The following is a 19,812-nucleotide window of genomic DNA, read 5'->3' on the forward strand; positions in this document are numbered from 1 at the left end:
AAGAAGCTGGGCCACGTTTGTATTTTCAGATACTGGGCACTGGTACTACAGGACAGTCATCTTTTAGGAAGGATTAAGTGCCCAGCTTATTGTGTGAAGAGTTTTTTAGGCCACAGCGTGGAGAGCAGACTCAGAGGGAGCTGAGGGAGTCCAGAAGATTGAGAGGCTTAGAGTTACAGGACAGAGTATTAGAGAGTTGCAAGATTGCCAGGGCTCTGCAGAAGGCCCTCTCAAATCTTTAGCAGAGTGTTCACCATCAGATATGTGTAGGAAAAGTAAGAGCCACCTAAAAGAACAATCACTGAGGCTCAGAGAAGGCTGGGAAAAGTCTGAATTCCCACTAGTCAGTGTGTACAACCTCATAAACCAGTTATCAGCTAGGGTCTAAAGGAAGCTAGAGGGGCTATAACAATATCACACAATGAATATTTCAGAGCCCCCTCCCCCTCAAAAAAATCTATCAGGGATAATGATGATCATTTCACAAAGAAAAAGAGGCCAATTCATCAGAGGAACATAAACATTACATGTTTATGCATTTAATAACAGTCTCAAAATACATAAAGCAAAACTTGAAGCAACTGCCAAATGAAACAAATTCACAGTTACAGTAGGAACTTTCAATCCTCCTCTCTCAATAATTTATAAAATAAAGAGGCAGAAATAGGTAAGGATACAGTATATTTGAACAAAAATATCAACCAACTTGACCTGACTGATATGTATAGAACATGCCACCTAACCTGAGCAGCATGTACTGCTTTCAGGGGTACAAAAAACATTTACCAAGACAGACCATATTCTCGGCTATAAAAAAAGGCACAATGAATTTAAAAGGTTTCAATTCATATAAAGAATACTTTCTTAACCATACATTAGAAATGAACAGCAAAGATCTTTAGAAAATTCCCAGTATATTAAGACAAAATAACACAATGTTAAACAACCCAAAGGTTAAAGAAATCAAAAGGGAATTTAGAAAGATGTGACCTGAATGAAAGTGAAAACACAAAATATAAAAATTGTGAGATGCTTCTAATATAAAACTTGGAAGATTTATAGCACTAAAGGAGTGTTTTAGTTGAAGAAAATATGAGAAAATTTTAGTGACCTTGGCTTTCTTAAGACTGCTTAAATATGACTTCAAAAGCACAGAGTATAAATTTTAAAAAATGAATAAACTGGACTTCATCAAATTAAAAACTTCTGCTCTTTGAATTACACTCTAAATAAGGCAAGCCATGAATTAAGAAAATATTGGTAAAACATCTATCTAACAAAGGATTTTTATCCAGCATATATAAACAGCTCTTACAATGCAATAAGAAAAACAGCCTAATCAAACTCACATGAAATATTTGAACAAAGATATCATCAATTTATATAGACTGCAAATGAGCATCTAAAAATTGCTTTTAGAAACACAAAGTGTTATACTATATACCCACTAGAATGGACAAAATTTTTGAAAAGGACTGGCCATACTGAGTGCTGACTAGGATCTGGAGAGCACTGGAACCCTAGGACTGGAGCAGAGCAGCAGTCTGGGTTCATAGAAGGGGAGCTCTGCTGAGACCAGACAGCCTGGATTTTAGTCTTTGCTCTTGAGGCTTTGGGAAAGTCTGTATTCCTTCTATCACTATTATCAAATACCAGTAACAACTGGTTCTGTTTACTTCATCAAGCTCTAGTGATGATCAGGTGAGATAATGGGAAACCACTTTGTAAACATGGGGTACAATGTTATTTGGGCTTCCCTGTTGGCTCAGTGGTAAAAAATCTGCCTGCCAATGCAGGAGCTCCGGGTTCGATTCCTGGGTTGGGAAGATCCCCTGGAGGAAGAAATGGCAACTAGCTTCAGTATTCTTGCCTGGAGAATCCCATAAGCATGACAAAGAGCTAGACACAACTGATCGACTGAGCACACACACACTGTTATTCTTTCAAAAATAAAATTAATGTGAATACATACATAAATATATTTTTTAAAAGGCAATTTAAAGAAAATGATGATGAAAATAATATCATGCTAAAATCTTTTCATGATTTCGCATTGCTGTTAAGCTAGTTTAATTATTGTAAAATTTAAATATTCAATTACTTACAAGGCCTCCAAATATTTACAAAGGATTTGACAAATAATACACAGATGTTTGCCTAAATTAATGTTGACCATTAATAAGATTGCACTCCTATCTATGGTGCTCAGTATATCAAAAACAAGTAAGTAAACTGTTGATATTTCTTAATATTTTAATAATTATTCATCAAATCAGAACTAGACAGTAAAAAACACTTTTCATAAAGACATTACTTGTATATTAACACATCAATCTTGATTTAGTCCGGTAGCTTTGTAAGAATCCACGACTTTAGTTTCTCTAGTTCCTCTTTGCTTAACTCATGGTAAACACCTGGGAAACTATGAAACTTTGTGCTCACTCCTAGAGATTTTAACACTGAATTTGTCTCTTCACCCCAAGAATGAAGAACTAACTCATCTGCAGTACCATGACACTGAAATAATTCAGGAAGAACACCGTCACTTTTCTGCAGAGCCTAGAGAAGAGGATATAAACATGGAGAAGTTTAAGAAATTCATTTAAGAACAGTATATATTCTTGGAAGTCAGGGAGGGCAGAAAAATTTCAATTTAACCAAAGCTTCAATATTTAAAGGGGAAAAAGCAGTAGTGGCGGTGATGTCCGAGGTATACATTGATTGACTCAGCTCAGGAGCTTAGCTGGTTGATAGCACTACAGGAACTGCAGTTGTGTGGGACCTGCATTTACTCCAAAGAGGGCTGTTTCAAAAACAGTCAAAGCATTTCCTGAAGAAACCTCGTGTCCTGGCAAGACAACCCTTTTCACATAGAGTGGAGAGAGGGAGGAACACAGGGGAAAAATGGCATTCTTGTTCTCGTTTCTGTACCTGCTGGTTCTACTCCTGGTAATGAGGCTTATCACTATTACATTCCATTCATAAATTGGGAATAATGCTGCAAAAGAGGTGTCAGCCATGTAACTTATTCTTTGGTTTGATTAAGTTATAATTAGCAAACCTAGTTAAAATCATCTATGTTTTTAATATGTATACAGGATGCATATATATTATATACATACTTTTTATCCTTTCCCCTTTGAGACTTTGATTAACAATATTCTTTGTACAAGGCATTTCTTAAACAAGAATGACCAGCTGGAATTAATCAATACAGCTAATTTGCCCATGAATTCCCAGGAATGCTCTGTGAAGCAACTGTTATTGTGTAATTATCAATGTTGTTTTAGTTTCAATGTGTGAATGTCTCACTTTTTTTCTTCTGTTTTGCCTTTAAAATCTGAAACTTACCTGGTAAACAGCAGATGTTTTATTCAGAAAACTAGAAAGAGCAAATACTCCTGCCACATCTTGATGATTTCTATATGCTAAATGCATTGCCATGCACCCTCCCATAGAAAATCCTCCTAAAAGAAGCAAAAATTCACTTGTCAGTAAAATCAGAATAATGCTAATTTGGAACAAGATATAGCTATGCCAATCTTCCATAAATATCTGGAGACCTAAAAGAGATACAACGCAAAAGAAAAATTTAGTCTACTTTAGATCTCACGGAAAAAGACCTGCCATGAGTAAATAACACTATTCCATCTATGTCATCACTAGTAAAATAATTTGTTATCAAAGGAACTAGAATTACACAAAGAAATAAATCTTGGTCATCAAGTAAAAATATTTATCATAATTCAAAATATATGAGACATAACACAAGTGTTATTTACTTAAACGTCTAATGTCTACTTATATTTTGTTTATACTTATAGGAGTACTCACACTACAATTAATAACATGCACCTTTTTGTCTTAGTTGCCAAACTATAAGCTAGAGTTTTTCATATATGCTTAGTGATCTTTGAATTAGGAAGGATGATCAAAAATTTGGTGAGCTAGTTAAAATATCTTTGTATTATCATATTATTTTGGAAACTAACTTGTGATGGTACAATTAAAACATATACTTATATGTACTTTTAAAAAAGCTTGGAAAAAATTTATTCACTTAACAAAATTATATTGTCTTTTATGAGCCAATCACTGTCATTGGCGTGACACTAGTCATTGGAGATATACAAATTAAAATACATGGATCGTTCTGTTCGAGGAGAAAAGAGACACATCACAAAATGTGGAGATGGGGACATGACAGGACCCAGAAGAGAGAGTGGCCCAGCTTGGAGACGTAGTGTGACATTCCCTAGCTTGACTGAGAATTAAAAGACATCTCATGCTTTAAAAGAAATCCGCATGTTATAGAAAGTAAGCCTGCAGGAACACCGTTTATATTTTTGGAGAAATTCAAGAGCGTAAATAATACTTTTGCCAAATGTACCTAAGCAAAATATTGAATGTGACTAGTGTGACTGAGGAACTAAATGTTAATTTAATTTTACCTAGTTAGATTTGGAGTTTGAATACTCACATGTGGCTAGGGGCTATGCTATTGGACAATGACGTTCTAGATAACCTAAGCTGCATACCAATGATTAGGAAAAAAGCTTCAAAATTCATAAATTGAGCAAAAATTAAACTAATGTTTCATTAAGAAAATAATGTAGCTAAGATAATTAAATTTGATATTTAAATCTAAAGTGGTAAAGATCTTAAAAAAGTCATACAAAGACAAAATGTGAACAAAAAGAGGTTTGTAAGCAAAAGCATATTTAAAAATTATTATAAAAGTACACCTACTGAGAAAATTTTACACCTTCAATGCAACCAGCCCATCACTTCATTTTTATTAACTAATCAAACTTTATGTGATTTCAGAGTTCCTTGATGGGTCCAATCTAACAGCAATAACAACAAAAACTAAAAAGAAAACACTTTCTCACATATGAAATGTCATTATTAACAAAGGCATCCAAAGACATTTAACCTCAAGTTCAATTCTCATAATTTATAATGAAGAAAAATGAACTCACTGAAAATTTATTATTTTAAGATTCAATCTAAGTCCCTTATCCATTTATAATCTTGTGAGGTAGTCTGCAATTCCTCACCAGTGATCTCTGACAATACAGTCACCTTTAACATTGTGGACACCGGTAGGAAAAGGGACTTTATGCATTTTTTCCTTCTGACAGAAGAAAATTTAACACAAAGGACTAGTTATCTGAATTCATTTTCCATCTAAGTGTCTAAAATGCAATATAAAATATACTGTTCAATGAGTAAATACCAAATAGAAAACTCATTGTAGGTAATACTTATAATGTATATTTATAGTTGCTGGCAAAGTATTAAAACGTCAAGAGTTAACATTTCAACATACATTTAAGATTAACAGGCTGAATAAAACATGTTAAAAAATAATAAACCTAGCTTTTATGAACTCCTTAAATGAAATAAAACAGTAACAATGTATAAAAACTACACTGGGAAAACCAAGCTAATCTATCTGAAAACAAAATTGGGGGCAAGGGGATGGGGAACTTATAATTCACGTTTATCATCAGTTGAATAGGATTTTTAAAATGCAATAAAATCCACTCTACATTCAAATTTCAACAATTTTCTCATTTGATTTATATGTAATTATTCTTCAGACTGAATCGTGATAAAGTTTCAAAAATTTGGGAACATATAAATTATGCCAACCATATTTGTATATTTTCTCTTATATAAGGTTTATAGGATAAATAGAGTATTTATCATCTTCTATGGAAAGCTATTAAAACAGCAATCCCAAGTCTTAAAAGTTCTGATGATTGTTGTTGAAGAAACGCAAGTTATTTAAGACATATCTATGTTGAAAGAAGGTAGAAAGATGCTATCACTTTCCAGTTTTACCTCTAAGATCGTCCGAAGAAACATATATAATGTCAGGAAAGTGAGCCTGGAAATTGTAGAGCTAGGTTTCATCTTGGTAACTGCAACCATCCCTTCATTTTAATTTTAAATCTTTTTTTAAAATTAATATGCTAATACATGTCCACTGAATAAAGTGTTTCCATCATACAAAAATAAAAAAAATGGGTTACCCAAAATATCACTACTCATATATAACTATGACATGTTTTAAAAATTTATTTTAGCAGTTAAACTCACTCTATATGGACAATTTTATACCTTACTTTCTTGTAATACTGATTTGAATGTCTTTAAACAGTTATGAAATTCTATAATTATTTTCTTTTACTCATCGAGCACATACTAAATATACCAAGTGCCTTCTAAATGTGTATATACAGTATATATCAGTCACATAACATTCAGTTGTATTAACTAACCATTATTCCCTTAACCACTTTCCTCATGATGGGTATTTACAGCATCCATGTAAAATATTTAGGTGTAATTCCAGAAGCACATGATTATCCATGCTTCAATTCTGCTAATACACTCATATTATTAAAATTTTTATAATCTGGTCATTATCATTTGTCAGATTCTATACATCCCAGACCAAAATTAAACCTAAATTATGTCATTTTCTCTTAACAACAAATTATCACCACCTAGTGGCTAAAAAAGGAATCTCATTATGGGACAAAGTTTCTGACTTAATCAATAGATCTGGGTTCTAGTCCCAACTCCATTTTAGCCAGTAATCTCTCTGAATTTTACTTTCTTCTTATCCGAAGGGTGAGTAATCATTTTCTATCTTACCTATTAGAAGGATCAAGAAAGATACTATATGAAAATGAGTATAATTTAAATACTTTTTAGTGTTAAACTGTATTTTAATAATTTTCTCAGAATGCAGGATCTGAGTCCAGGTTTCCTGAATCCAGGAACAGCTATGATACCAAATTCAGAAAGCAATTTAAAAGTCACTAATTACTGCTTGTGTTTCCCCTAATTTTTATCACACACTCTGAAGAATTACGTATGGTATAAATATATAAATATATAAAAATACACTTTCTTATATCTGATATTCTTAATGTACAGGCTGAGGATTCATGAGTGTCTCTAAGGAACACATTTAAAGATTTGGCCCAGATCCTCCTATCAAACCAAAGTTTATTCTTTCCATTAAGAAAGAAATATATTCCCACTGACGAAAATAAGCAAACAAAGAATTTCTTTTCTCAGCTAAAACCTACAGTTGAGTGCAGGGTCCTCAAGTGTAACCTTACAGCCTTGTGTTTCCAAAGTCTTGAAACACTGCATGTATTGGTCCCTCATTCTACTGGATCTACTGCCTCTTCCCCTGGCCTTCAGCCTCCACAGTGTTGTCAGTGTATTCCTTTTAAAATGCTCACCCGACTGACTCATTCTCTGTATGTAATTCAATAATCCTAGCAGTAGAATGTACACCAAACTAGTAGTTCCTGAGACATTTTAGTGTGTCCCTTGTTTTCTTTCATGAATGTGTTTCCCTTGTTTACCAGCCATATTCTCATTCATTCTTTAAAACTCAGTTGGAAATTATCTCTTCTAAGAAGAACTTTTCAGCTTCCCCCACCCTGCAAAATCTGTATGTTCATTCTTCACTGTTCACACTATATACCTTGTAAATACTTTTACAGTAATACTTGGATTGTATAAGACACTTTATTTTGTTATCTCCCTCATTATAATGTAAACCTTTTGGTAGTTTTTTTTTTTTTTTGGAACTCCAGTACTTAAAACTTCTATGAATAATTTGGAAATTTAGTATGAGAAGCATCATTTTTGACCTGACTAAGCTGTGTAACGGAGAAGGCAATGACACCCCACTCCAGTACTCTTGCCTGGAAAATCCCATGGACAGAGGAGCCTGGTAGGCTGCAGTCCATGGGGTCGCTAAGAGTTGGACACGACTGAGCGACTTCACTTTCACTTTTCACTTTCATGCACTGGAGAAGGAAATGGCAACCCACTCCAGTGTTCTTGCCTGGAGAATCCCAGGGACGGGGGAGCCTGGTGGGCTGCTGTCTATGTGGTCACACAGAGTCGGACACGACTGAAGTGACTTAGCAGCAGTAGCAAGCTGTGTAAACTACTGGAAAAGGGTTATACCATATACCATAAAAACATTGTTTTTAAACTAAGTTTAATATAATAAAATATCAGTAATTAAGATAAAACCAGAAAAAAAGAATGGGCTGCCAATTATTCAAATATAGAGAATAGTTTTGTTTACAAAACTATACTGGTTAAAACCACAATCTCAGAGACAAGGGTTCTATGAGGACACAGTATATGATATTAAATCTGAAATTTTATCACATACTAAACAAAATTAATGAGCAATAATTTTGTACTTATTATCTCATGTTTTCCTTTTTAATCCTTTAATTTTCAAGTTTTTTCTCTTAGAATTCATTAAAGAAAATAACCTAACCTCACTGTGTTGTTCATAAATGTGTTTCCTGTATCTCAAATGTATTGTTCTTTTAATAAAAATGACAGCATCTCAAATGCACTTTTCTTTGACTTCTCATTGAATACCTCCTTGATCAAAATGTTAAAAATCTTAAACAATCTATGAGCAATGAAAAACAGCATGTATACCATTAGGGAAAGAAAACAGCTGGTAGGGAAGGGACACGGAGCTCCTTGAGAATCTCCCAAGGGCAGCAGCGGCCCAGGACAGGCTTCCTGCTGTGTGGACAGACAGCAGGGCAGGTGGGATAGAGAGTGGCTAACAGCATCATCACCACACGCCAGGCATGTTTCTAAGCCCTCCACCGGAATTGAATAATTGAATTACCACAACTCTCTAAGTTCTATTATTATCACCCAAGCCCAGAGGTTAAGGACACTCACATACACAGAAATAGGCACTGGATCTAGGATTAGACACTTGCAGTTTGAGTGCAGAGCCCAAGTTCTTAACCATGTTAAAGTGCTGTCAGCTCCACTGCCGTGTTTGCAATTATGATATTTATAACTTGGGAAGTGCATGTACAAACATTCAAATACATAACGATACTGCCTCGTGTACCACATTTTAAGGTGAATTGAGAGTTCAGTCAGATCAATAAGACAAAAAGAAAAATAATAATAACTACAAGAGAAAATCTGATAGGACTAGAATGCCATTTCTCTAAGCACCAACAGCCAACCCATATGAAGAATCCAGCATATGAAAAGGAGGCAGTAACAGGTGTTTTGTTTTAATAAAGAAGGTTAAGAATCACATATATTTTGACACACATGTTTAACTCTATAGAAATGCCTCAAAGATGTATTTTCATTGAATGGTTAAATAAATAACAGTACAGGTAACAAAGACAAGCAACCTTGAATCTACACTTCTGTGTCTCTTTCATATCTCAAGCTATGAAAGAGGCGGTATAAGAGTTGATAGGCTCACCTCATAAATTCTAAGAAAAATTTTCTTTCCCGATTATTTTATATTCATATAAGTGCATATAAATTTCCTATTACATATATATTTTGTAATAAATTTCAAATTTCATACTTTAGTAGTTTATAACTCTTCTAAAATGAAATTTGTTGTTAAAAATTCAATGGAGCTATGATAAAATATCGATCACAATACGGACTGCTTAATAAATAAGATCATCTTTTAACAAGGTTTTCTTGGAACTTCAGAAAATAATTAAAACCTTTCATGATATAGTAGAAAGAAACTAAAATAAATTCTAGATGAATCAAAGAATTACAAATTTAAAAAACATTTTGGAAAAGTCAGTAGAAAATCTACTTGAATATTCTAGAAGAATATTCTACTCAAATTCTAGAATAACTTCTTAATCTGAGATGTTATTTGGAAAAACCAGATAACTAAAAACAGCTTTCTCATGTCAGAACATAACAAACAGAATTAAAAGGAAAATAAATTAAGTGTAAATTAACTGCCACTTTTTACTTATTTTTAGCAAAGATTTTTCAAGACAGTATCATTCAGCAAGGTATAATAAGACAGATATTCTAATAAAGGTGGGAGAAGTACCAACAGGTACAGTGTTTTCATGAAAAGAATGACAGCATGTATTAAGAGTTTTACAAATATTCATACAAACATTCAGTTAAACAGAAGAATCATGGGTTTTAAAATGAAGTAAACCTAGATTCAAAATTCTTATCAATTCTCTGACCCTGTAACAATCCATACATAGTCTCTTTTCAAAAATGAATAAGATGAAATGACTGATGGATATGGGGAAGGGCAAAGAATAGGGATGGGGGAAAAGACAAGCAGATAAGTATCGATAGTTACAACTCAATGTGATATATTCTTTAACACATGCACATTAAGAGTACTAAGTGTATTTTCTACTTACTCACACTGTCATCGCATTACTTCAGGATCTTACTATCCTATAGAATACAGGATAAAAGGGGACTTAGAAAGAATTTATTTTATTGTAAAATGAGCCAAGTATTTGACAGACATCATCTTCCAGTAAGGGGCTTCCCTGGTGGCTCAGACGGTAAGGAGTCTGCCTGCAATGCAGGAGACCCGGGTTTGATTGCTAGGTGGGGAAGATCTCTGGGAGAAGCAAATGGCAACCCACTCCAGTATTCCTGCCTGGAAAATGGATTGAGGAGCCTGGCAGGCTAGAGTACATAGGGTCGCAAAAAAGTCAGACACCACTGAGCAACTTCACTTACTCACTCAGTCTCCCAGTAAAATGGATACTGTATCATTATTCCCACTTAACAGATGAGGCAAAAGAAAATCAGTGCAGGTTATTAAGTGATGAACCAGCTAAGCAATGGTGGACTTCAGATTTGAACTATTTTTGTCACTATGCCATCATGCTCTTCTAGCTGTTAGTTGAACTATGAGATCAATAGGCATTTTCCAGTCACACAACAAACTTTCTGCTAAAATTATCTAACGTCCAGTCAGACAACAAGCACTACTTTTTCTACTTCTTACCATTCATATCACTCTCTCTATCTAGATATCCATACTACAATAGTTAAAATTTTATTTGCACATCTTAAAATCTCATATATCTTTGACACTTTTTTCTTAAATTGTTCCCTAATAGCTCCAAATACTTATGACTTCTTCATCTAAATTCCAATTACTTAAATCATCAGTTTACTGATCAGATCATGCCACAGATTATAAATATTCAGTTCTGTGCCAGACGTTGCAATGGGTGCTGAGAAATAAAAATAAATATACGTGATCATTCCATTTGAAGAGCGGCCCGTTATATAGCTTTAGGACGCTTGTCGAGGCTAGTTGGCAGGACAGTTACTACAAGTACCTCATGGGCTCTTCTAGGTTGTAAGCAATTGGGGCACATAGATCCTGTTGTATTTACCTGTGTCTCTTTGAGCATTCGACTTATTGCCTGACACACAGTACTTAGAAAATGTTTGCTAAATGATCGAATGACAGAATCCGTTATACACTCATGTATCTTGAGTTCTGGCCTGTAACTGTTTCATGATGCCCTAGACTGAGTTGGTACCCTTTACTAGGTTCTTCACAGTACTCCTATAATGTTCTATATTCATCTCTGTGACATGGTGTTAAACACAGAAATACAGTTAAACACCGATGAGGAAACAAAGGCCCAGTAAGGTGATGTTACTGGGCTGGAGGGCTGGTTGCTTTTAACTAACAAAGTGAATACTGAAGCCAAGACAGAAAAGAATGGATTCCATCCATTATATCACATTGCTTCTTAATGAATAGCTTAGTACTTCATTAAACACAAAGGCAGTTTATTAATGTGCTCAAATCCTGTCTATACAGGATTTCAAAGTGCATTCTACACTTATTTACAACACGATGGTGGTGGTTTAGTCACTAAGCCGTGCCGACTCTTGCAGGCCCACAGACTATAGCCCACCAGGCTCCTCTGTCCATGGCATTTCCCAGGCAAGAATACTGGAGTGGGTTGCCATCTCCTCCTTTAGGAACTTTCCCGACCCAGAAAAGAAGCCCACATCTCTTGCATCTCCTGCAATGGCAGGTAGATTCTTACCCACTGCACTGTCTGGGGAACTATGAATAGGTCTCATATGATATATCAAGTGCTCCCAAATAATGTTCCAAGTAAAATGCAAAGTATAGAATTAAACAAGTGAATCAAAATATTTAAATTGCCAACATCTAAAAATCTTACCTACTAATATTCTGTTCTTCTTGATGCCGGTTTTTACTTCATCATCAATCAGATCTGTAAGCACCCGGCACATTACGTCAATTGATTCAAGGTGCTCTGGGCAGTCATTTGATATCTTAAGTCTGTCAAACCATACATTGGAGGTTCCTCCTTTCAAAGGAGTATATGGCCTGTTTAAAACCAAAAAAGAAAAAAAAAAATTAAGACACTTTTTAATTTCTAAAATATTAGTGCCTTGAATTAATTACAATTTCTTTAATGTTTTAAAAGCTAAAGAATTCACACTAAAGACATTCCCATGCGTGTCTTAACTCTCCTATACTTACATCGGTTCTATTAACACTTATTAATGCCAGTTCACCATAGTTTCTCCATCTTTTGAGTTTCATACTCTCCAGAAAGTCCCAATGAAAAAAGGATAATTATATTTGGTATACTGTGTGTGCATGGTATTTATTTCCACTCAATTTAAATGATTAATTAATCAGCTACTAGTTCTTTAAACTTCTGCCTTGATATACTTTAAAAGTGTAAGGATCAATAGTTAAGCATTCACAGCTAAATAAATAATGGCTGTCCATGCAAAAAGTCAGGCCTCAAGAGCAGAAAATATGATTCACTAAAGTGCTTTTAAACGATGGTTAGTTTGTAGCACAGAAGTTTGAAAGCTGAGTTAATAATTTAAAGGTTTCTTGATTACATCCAGGCAGACTGTCTTTAGAATAGGGGTCTTCAGGTTGTTTTTTTAATCAGGAGTTGGAGCTATTTTATTTTTAAATCTTCTCGGGAACCTTGAAATGAAAGAATTTAATGGGATATAAATATTCATTGGAAGTGCTCTTCATACAGATATCCCAACACTGTCTGCAACACTCAATTTAGGTCTCAAATTGAGTGCTTTGTTGGACTTACAAAACATTCTATGTGATAAGATTCCCTGAACTGGGTGTCTTGTTGAATAAGATTGATCTTATAAGATGCTTTACATTTAAATATCAGGTAGGATGGCTACAGTATTAGTGAATCTTGCTTTGGATTCTTTTAAGTATATGTGTGTGTGTGTGTGTGTGTGTGTGTGTGCGCGCGCACACACACACATGCACGTGTATCCCAAGGTATTCAAAATACTCTGTCTTAATTACAAAGGGGTTAAGCAGTCTGGAGACAAGTCCTATGTTGGTAAAGGTAAATGAAGGGAACTGAAACACTCTTTCAGTCTCCTGTAGCAGACATGGAGAGGTTTATGGGGAGATATATATATATATGACACACACATGGAGAACCAATGGTTTCTTGAAGATGAGGAATGGGACAGCTCAACAAGATACGGATCTTCACTTAGCAAACCTTGCTTTCTATTTATCAGACAGTGAAAGATGGGTTTTATGTTCTAAGTAAGAAGGCCACAGAAAACTCAAACAGTGACAGAAGTATGCACTATAATTTGAAAGAAATCTAAAGCAATGCTGACCACAGATGCACGGTTTCTTCTAGATAACACTTCTGTTGCTTTCAGTTCAGTTCAGTTGCTCAGTCGTGTCCGACTCTTTGCGACCCCATGAATTGCAGCACGCCAGGCCTCCCTGTCCATCACCACCTCCTGGAGTCCACCCAAATTCATGTCCATTGAGTCGGTGATGCCATCCAGCCGTCTCATCCTCTGTCGTCCCCTTCTCCTCCTGCCCCCAATCCCTCCCCGCATCAGGGACTTTTTCCAGTGAGTCAACTCTCCACATCTAGTGGCCAAAGTATTGGAGTTTCAGCTTCAGCATCAGTCCTTCAGATGAACACCCAGGACTGATCTCCTTTAGGATGGACTGGTTGGATCTCCTTGCAGTCCAAGGGACTCTCAAGAGTCTTCTCCAACACCACAGTTCAAAAGCATCAATTCTTCGGTGCTCAGCTTTCTTCACAGTCCAACTCTCACAGCCATACATGACTACTGGAAAAACCATAGCCTTGACTAGACAGACCTTTGTTGGCAAAGTAATGTCTCTGCTTTTGAATATGCTGTCTAGGTTGGTCATAACTTTCCTTCCAAGGAGTAAGCATCTTTTAATTTCATGGCTTCAGTCACCATCTACAGTGATTTTGGAGCTCCCTAAAATAAAGTCTGACACGGTTTCCACTGTTTCCCCATCTATTTCCATGAAGTGATAGGACCAGATGCCATGATCTTCGTTTTCTGAATGTTGAGCTTGAAGCCAATTTTTTCACTCTCCTCTTTCCCTTTCATCAAGAGGCTTTTTAGTTCCTCTTCACTTTTTGCTATAAGGGTTAGCCCCAACTCAAATTAGCTATATATTCTCACCCTCCAGAGTCAGTGAAATAAAAGCACAAAATTTATAGCCAGAACAAAAAAATGGACAGCTAAAAGACACCAGCTGAGATCTGATTGCGCTTCCTTGCATATTCTTTAGTGAAAAGCCAAGTGGAATCCCTGCAAACCCAAGGAGCTAGAGCTATTCAATTTTCATTCTGTCATCCACGGTAGCAAAAGGACTCTGCAGTCTATGCAGATCTGACTGTGGGAAACATCCAGTTAATACTATCAAGGTGTGGTGTAGAAGGAAACAGGAGAACTATACAACTGTTGTTCTGTTTTAGTCTTAACTCTCCAAAATAAAAGGATATCCACTTGAGGAACCTAAAAGTCAAGAGAAATATTCTGGAAACTTTCTCAGAGAAAGTGAAAGAAGTCTAGAAACAAGAAAGTTGCTCTGACTCAGATTTAACAAGAACTCATCTGAAGAGATTCTTTCACTTACTAAAATATAACTGTTATAAACTTTACTCTGTAACACACTTTCTAAAATTTGAATGTATATTACCAGTATCTATATGCCAGTACATAAAACCCTAACATCCTCTCCTAGCTTATGCTGTGCTGTGCTCAGTCGCTTAAGTGCTATCCAGCTCTTTGCAGCCCCGTGGACTATAGCCCACCAGGCTCTTCTGTCCATGGGATTTTTCAGGCAAGAATACAGGAGTGGGTTGCCATTTCCTTTCCAGGGACCAAAGCCACACCTCCTGTGTCTCCAGCATTGCGGGTGGACCCACTGAGCCATGGAGGCCTAATTTATGCACACATGTGAAATGCTGCAAATATGGAATACTTTGTCTGCATGTGTACTTCAATGTTGACTGTCCTACTTTTTTTGATTGTTTTTGCTTATCTCTCCATTCCTCTTCTCCTCTCCCACCCCCTCACATATCTTGCCCTTCACACTAGGTAAACGATGTCAACCTTCTTGAATATATCCTTCAGTGTTTTTCCTGCACATATATTAAAAGATGTTTCTTTACACTATATTTATTTTTTAACAGCACTATATGCTTTTCAAAAATGAAATAAGCCTATTTGGTTTTCTTATGTGCATTATACTTTTCTCCTTTAACAATACCTCATGGAAACCCTTTCATGGGATGTAGTTCTTACCCATCTTTTTAAATAGCTATATAGTATCTTGTAATTAAGATGCTCCATAATTTAACTGGCCATTTGCTTACAAATGAGCATTTATTTGGTACCTAAGTTTTAGCCACTAAGGACAGTTCTGCATTAAACATATTTACATACATGTTTTTACATACTTAGACTTTTATTCTATGGAACAGAGTTTGTGGAACAGGCCTACTGGACTGAAAGGTATAATCTGATAATTTTATCTTAATAGAGGTTTCAGAGCTGCTTCCATGAAGGCTATAAAAATTCATCTTTCTACAAGAAAAGTCAGAGAACATCTTTTGGCCCAACAGCTTTAATTACGATAGTAACATACTTTAAAACATTACCACTGAAAGGCAGTAACTACCGCTTTAAAATCAACTTTACTGAGATATAATTTACATATATAAATGTACACCTTTTAAATACACAGTTCAAAGACTTTTGACAAAGTATTTCCATAGTGATACAGAATATTTTCTTTACTTCAGAAAATTCCATCCTGTCCACTTGCAAGCAAATCCCATTCACTTCCAACACAGCCACTATAGATTAGTGCTGCCTTTTCACAACTCTACGTGAAGGAATTACTTATTTGTATCATTGGCTATTTTTTCCTATTGGAATTTTGATTTTTTCTCACTAGTTTCAAAGTGTATCTGTATACTATTCATCTAAATATTGTTCACTTGTATTCCAAGTATTTTTTCCAAATAGATTTCTGCATATTGACATATGTATATAAAGTGTCTTTTTTTAAGCCAAATCAAAGACTTTACAGTTGATGTACTCTGAGAGGTATAATTTTAAATTAAACTAAATTAATTTAAATTAAATTTTGGGGTATTCTGATTTATTTTATTTGCAATTCAGAGATTATTACATGTAGAATCCAAGATTATCGTCTAAGATTTTTGCTTTCAGTTTTACATCTAAGTTTTGAATTTTTCTGGAATTTATTTCCTGCATGATGTGACCTAAGGGTTGAAATTCATTTTCTTCCCTATGTGCCAATTGTGCCTGCACTGCTACAAAAACAAAACACCTTTTCTCATAAAGGTGAAATTCACCTTTACAAGAATTTACCTCTGCCGTATTATAGTTCTGAAGAATCTAGTATCTCTCGCCGTAGGTTCTATAAGAGAACTAAACCATAATGCCTAATACATTTACTACATATAATGAATGGACTTCTCTCCAAAGCATCTAGAATGGTACTAGTTCTATCCTTGGCAAAAACTGAGAAAATGACTGTTTTGTGACTCACTGGAAGAATTCTGGTTGAGAAAGGCTCTATTTTGTTCCACTGATTTACTCGTCTACTCCTGTGTTAGGATCACACTAACTACATCACAATGGTTTTAGAGTAAATTCTGAGGTTGAGTCAGGTGGTCCCCTCTCCCTACCATTACCACCACATGTCTCTCAAGACTTGTCCTGCCTATTCTTAGGTATCTAATCTTCTTTAAGAAATAGTAATCCAATATTCAGTAAATTTTAAAATAATTTCAAATAATCCCCTTTAAAAGTCCTTTGTGGGATTTTAACTAATATTGCATTACTGCCTGGGAATTAACATTTTATGACATGAATCTGAGAGGAATGAAGATTTTTGCAGACTGCACTCTTTCCAGGATCTGCCACATTCTGGGCCTTACCTAAGGCTTCTCCTGCATCATCCCCTGGGCTCTCAGTGGGTGAGATAAAATCCTGCCTCAGCTCTGTATGGGGACTCCTTCAGAGCCTAAATTCTCCCTCATTCCTGTAGCCCTTCTGACTTCAGAAGCTGCTTGGCTCAAGACAGGGAGATAAATTGGAATCAGAAGGGGAGAAAGCATTCCATCCACCCCTCCTCCCAGAACCCTCTCTCCGGATTAACTTTCTTAACAGGACTCAGAAAATGAAAGCAGGTGCTTTCTATATAGCATTAATGCCACTGTTAGACAAAATTAAATCCCAAACCAATGAAATTGCCACTAAAACCACAATGATCTTCTGAATGAAAACAACATACAACACTCAGGCTAAAGCCTGAATTAGACTGGTACTCTTGTGACTTATTTCTACTTCCCTTTTCATTTTATTCTATTTCTCTTAAGTGTTTACTTGTCTGTCTAAGCACTTAAAAAAGGATGATATCATAGGCTAAAATATGAATCATTCTGGGAACTCAGCCATTAATAGAAAAAAATGACACTTACTTAACTTTTTGTCTTTGACAGTGCCTTATTTAATTAGAGATAGATGCTCCATAGAATGTAACTTTTACCAATTTAGCAGCTTTTTGTTCTCTCAGTTCTCTAACAAAACTAATTCTGTCCAAAGGAAGATAATAGGGAAAATGTGATGAGACAAAGAATAATTTAGATCTTTTTGTTAACAATCAAGAATGCATAATTCTCCTAAGATGGTAGAATAGCCTTTCAGTAAAGCATGAAAGTAAGATTGTTTTTTAAAGCAGCTAAACAAACTGGCACATATGTTATACTCATTCGCCTTCTTCCTCAAATAAATCATTTCATTAGCTGGCATAAGATAGCTCAGACATTATTACCATAAATAAGTATATTTGGCAAAGAATGTCTGTGTGGCTTCTCAATCAATCGATCAATCAAACCATTACACACTGGTAAAATATTAAGCAGGAATAAATGTTCAAGGTCTATGAAAAGAAAAGACGTTGCCATTCAGCTTGTCACCAAGTTTTGTTCCCTGAAAGTCATAAAATCAAAAGGTCATTCACAACCTTTCAGATGCTGTCACTAGGTTCCAGGCTTCCTCTCTGGCCTCATTTCACTGTTCCTCCCCCAGGATTCCCTAGGTTCCAGTCACACCTCCCTCAGTTTTCTTCAGAACCGCCTCACTACTGATCCAAGGACTTAGCACCTGACATTTCCTCTCCCTGGAATGCCCCTTTCCACAGTGATTACCCCCAGTGCCAAGAACAAGTATTTGTTGAACGATGCATGTCAATAAGCATTTGTGATTTGGGAATAATTTTTGTCAGTTAGAAATAATGATACCTAAGCAGAGACATTACTTTGTCAACAAAGGTCCATCTAGTCAAGGCTATGGTTTTTCCTGTGGTCATGTATGGATGTGAGAGGTGGACTGTGAAGAAAGCTGAGTGCCGAAGAATTGATGCTTTTGAACTGTGGTGTTGGAGAAGACTCTTGAGAGTCCCTTGCACTGCAAGGAGATACAACCAGTCCATCCTACAGGAGATCAGCCCTGGGATTTCTTTGGAGGGAATGATGCTAAAGCTGAAACTCCAATACTTTGGTCACCTCATGCAAAGAGTTGACTCATTGGAAAAGACTCTGATGCTGGGAGGGACTGGGGGCACGAGGAGAAGGGGACGACCAAGGATGAGATGGCTGGATGGCATCACCGACCCGATGTACGTAAGTTTGAGTGAACTCTGGAAGTTGGTGATGGACAGGGAGGCCTGGCGAGCTGCAATTCATGGGGTCGCATAGAGTTGGACATGACTGAGAGACTGAACTGAACTGAAAATTATTTAGCTTTGCTCTGAATATCTTTTGACTTTAATTCTTGTAAAAATCCATTCTGTGATTTCTAGAAAAAGGTCAAAGTTTTCTTTTGTTGATTTTTTAAAAGGATGTATTTCTAAGGAATAACATACTTAGAACATGTGTCTAACTCTTATGATCCCATGGACTGTAGCCTGCCAGGCTCCTCTGTCCATGGGATTCTCCAAGCAAGAATACTGGAATGGGTTGCCGTTTCCTTCTCCAGGGGATCTTCCCAACCCAGGAATGGAACTCAGGGCTCCTGCATTGAAGGAAGATTCTTTACCAACTGAGCTATGAGGGAAGCCCAATAACATACTAATAGATACTTAATACTTAAAATACTTACAAAGAAGTAAACTACTTCTTCAAAATAGCATTCTTTTAGGACAGTTCCTTGCCAGTGAAGTATACTTGCAGTACAGACCCACTGTTATCAGGAGACAGATCTCCTAATATCACGTTTCAGGTATGAATCCTAAGTGATGGAGTAAAGATGAACCTATTACTACTAAACCTAAATCAAAAGTGCCTAACCTTGTTTCAGAATGTAAGTTTACCGAAAAATATAAACATGCACTTCACGTGGAAAAATAGTAGAGGCACTACCGATAAACACTAAGAAACTATATCATATAAATTATTAATAGCTTATTAAAAATTATTATTTTTAAAACAGAAATTCTACTAGTAAACTCAAACCAACAGAACCTCTAATTACAAATACAGCTAAAGTATGTCACAGAAATAAAAATCTTTATTGAGCACTTCAATTAAATAT

General features: G+C 35.7%; 1 protein-coding gene across 1 annotated transcript in view; it reads right to left on the minus strand.

Moving 5' to 3' along the window:
* Nucleotides 1-502: 502 nt before the first annotated feature.
* LYPLAL1 (lysophospholipase like 1) overlaps nucleotides 503-19,812 on the minus strand; it is a 31,444-nt gene continuing 12,134 nt past the window's right edge. The window contains exons 3-5 of the mRNA XM_040263263.1: nucleotides 12,051-12,220; nucleotides 3,352-3,467; nucleotides 503-2,559 (exon numbers count right to left, since the gene is read on the minus strand). Of these exons, the coding sequence (XP_040119197.1) occupies nucleotides 2,341-2,559; nucleotides 3,352-3,467; nucleotides 12,051-12,220 (505 nt within the window). The 3' untranslated portion in view covers nucleotides 503-2,340. The remainder of the gene's footprint in view (nucleotides 2,560-3,351; nucleotides 3,468-12,050; nucleotides 12,221-19,812) is intronic.

Source organism: Oryx dammah, unplaced genomic scaffold (assembly GCF_014754425.2).
Source record: "Oryx dammah isolate SB20612 unplaced genomic scaffold, SCBI_Odam_1.1 HiC_scaffold_21, whole genome shotgun sequence".
In the NCBI taxonomy this organism is placed as follows: domain Eukaryota; kingdom Metazoa; phylum Chordata; class Mammalia; order Artiodactyla; family Bovidae; genus Oryx; species Oryx dammah.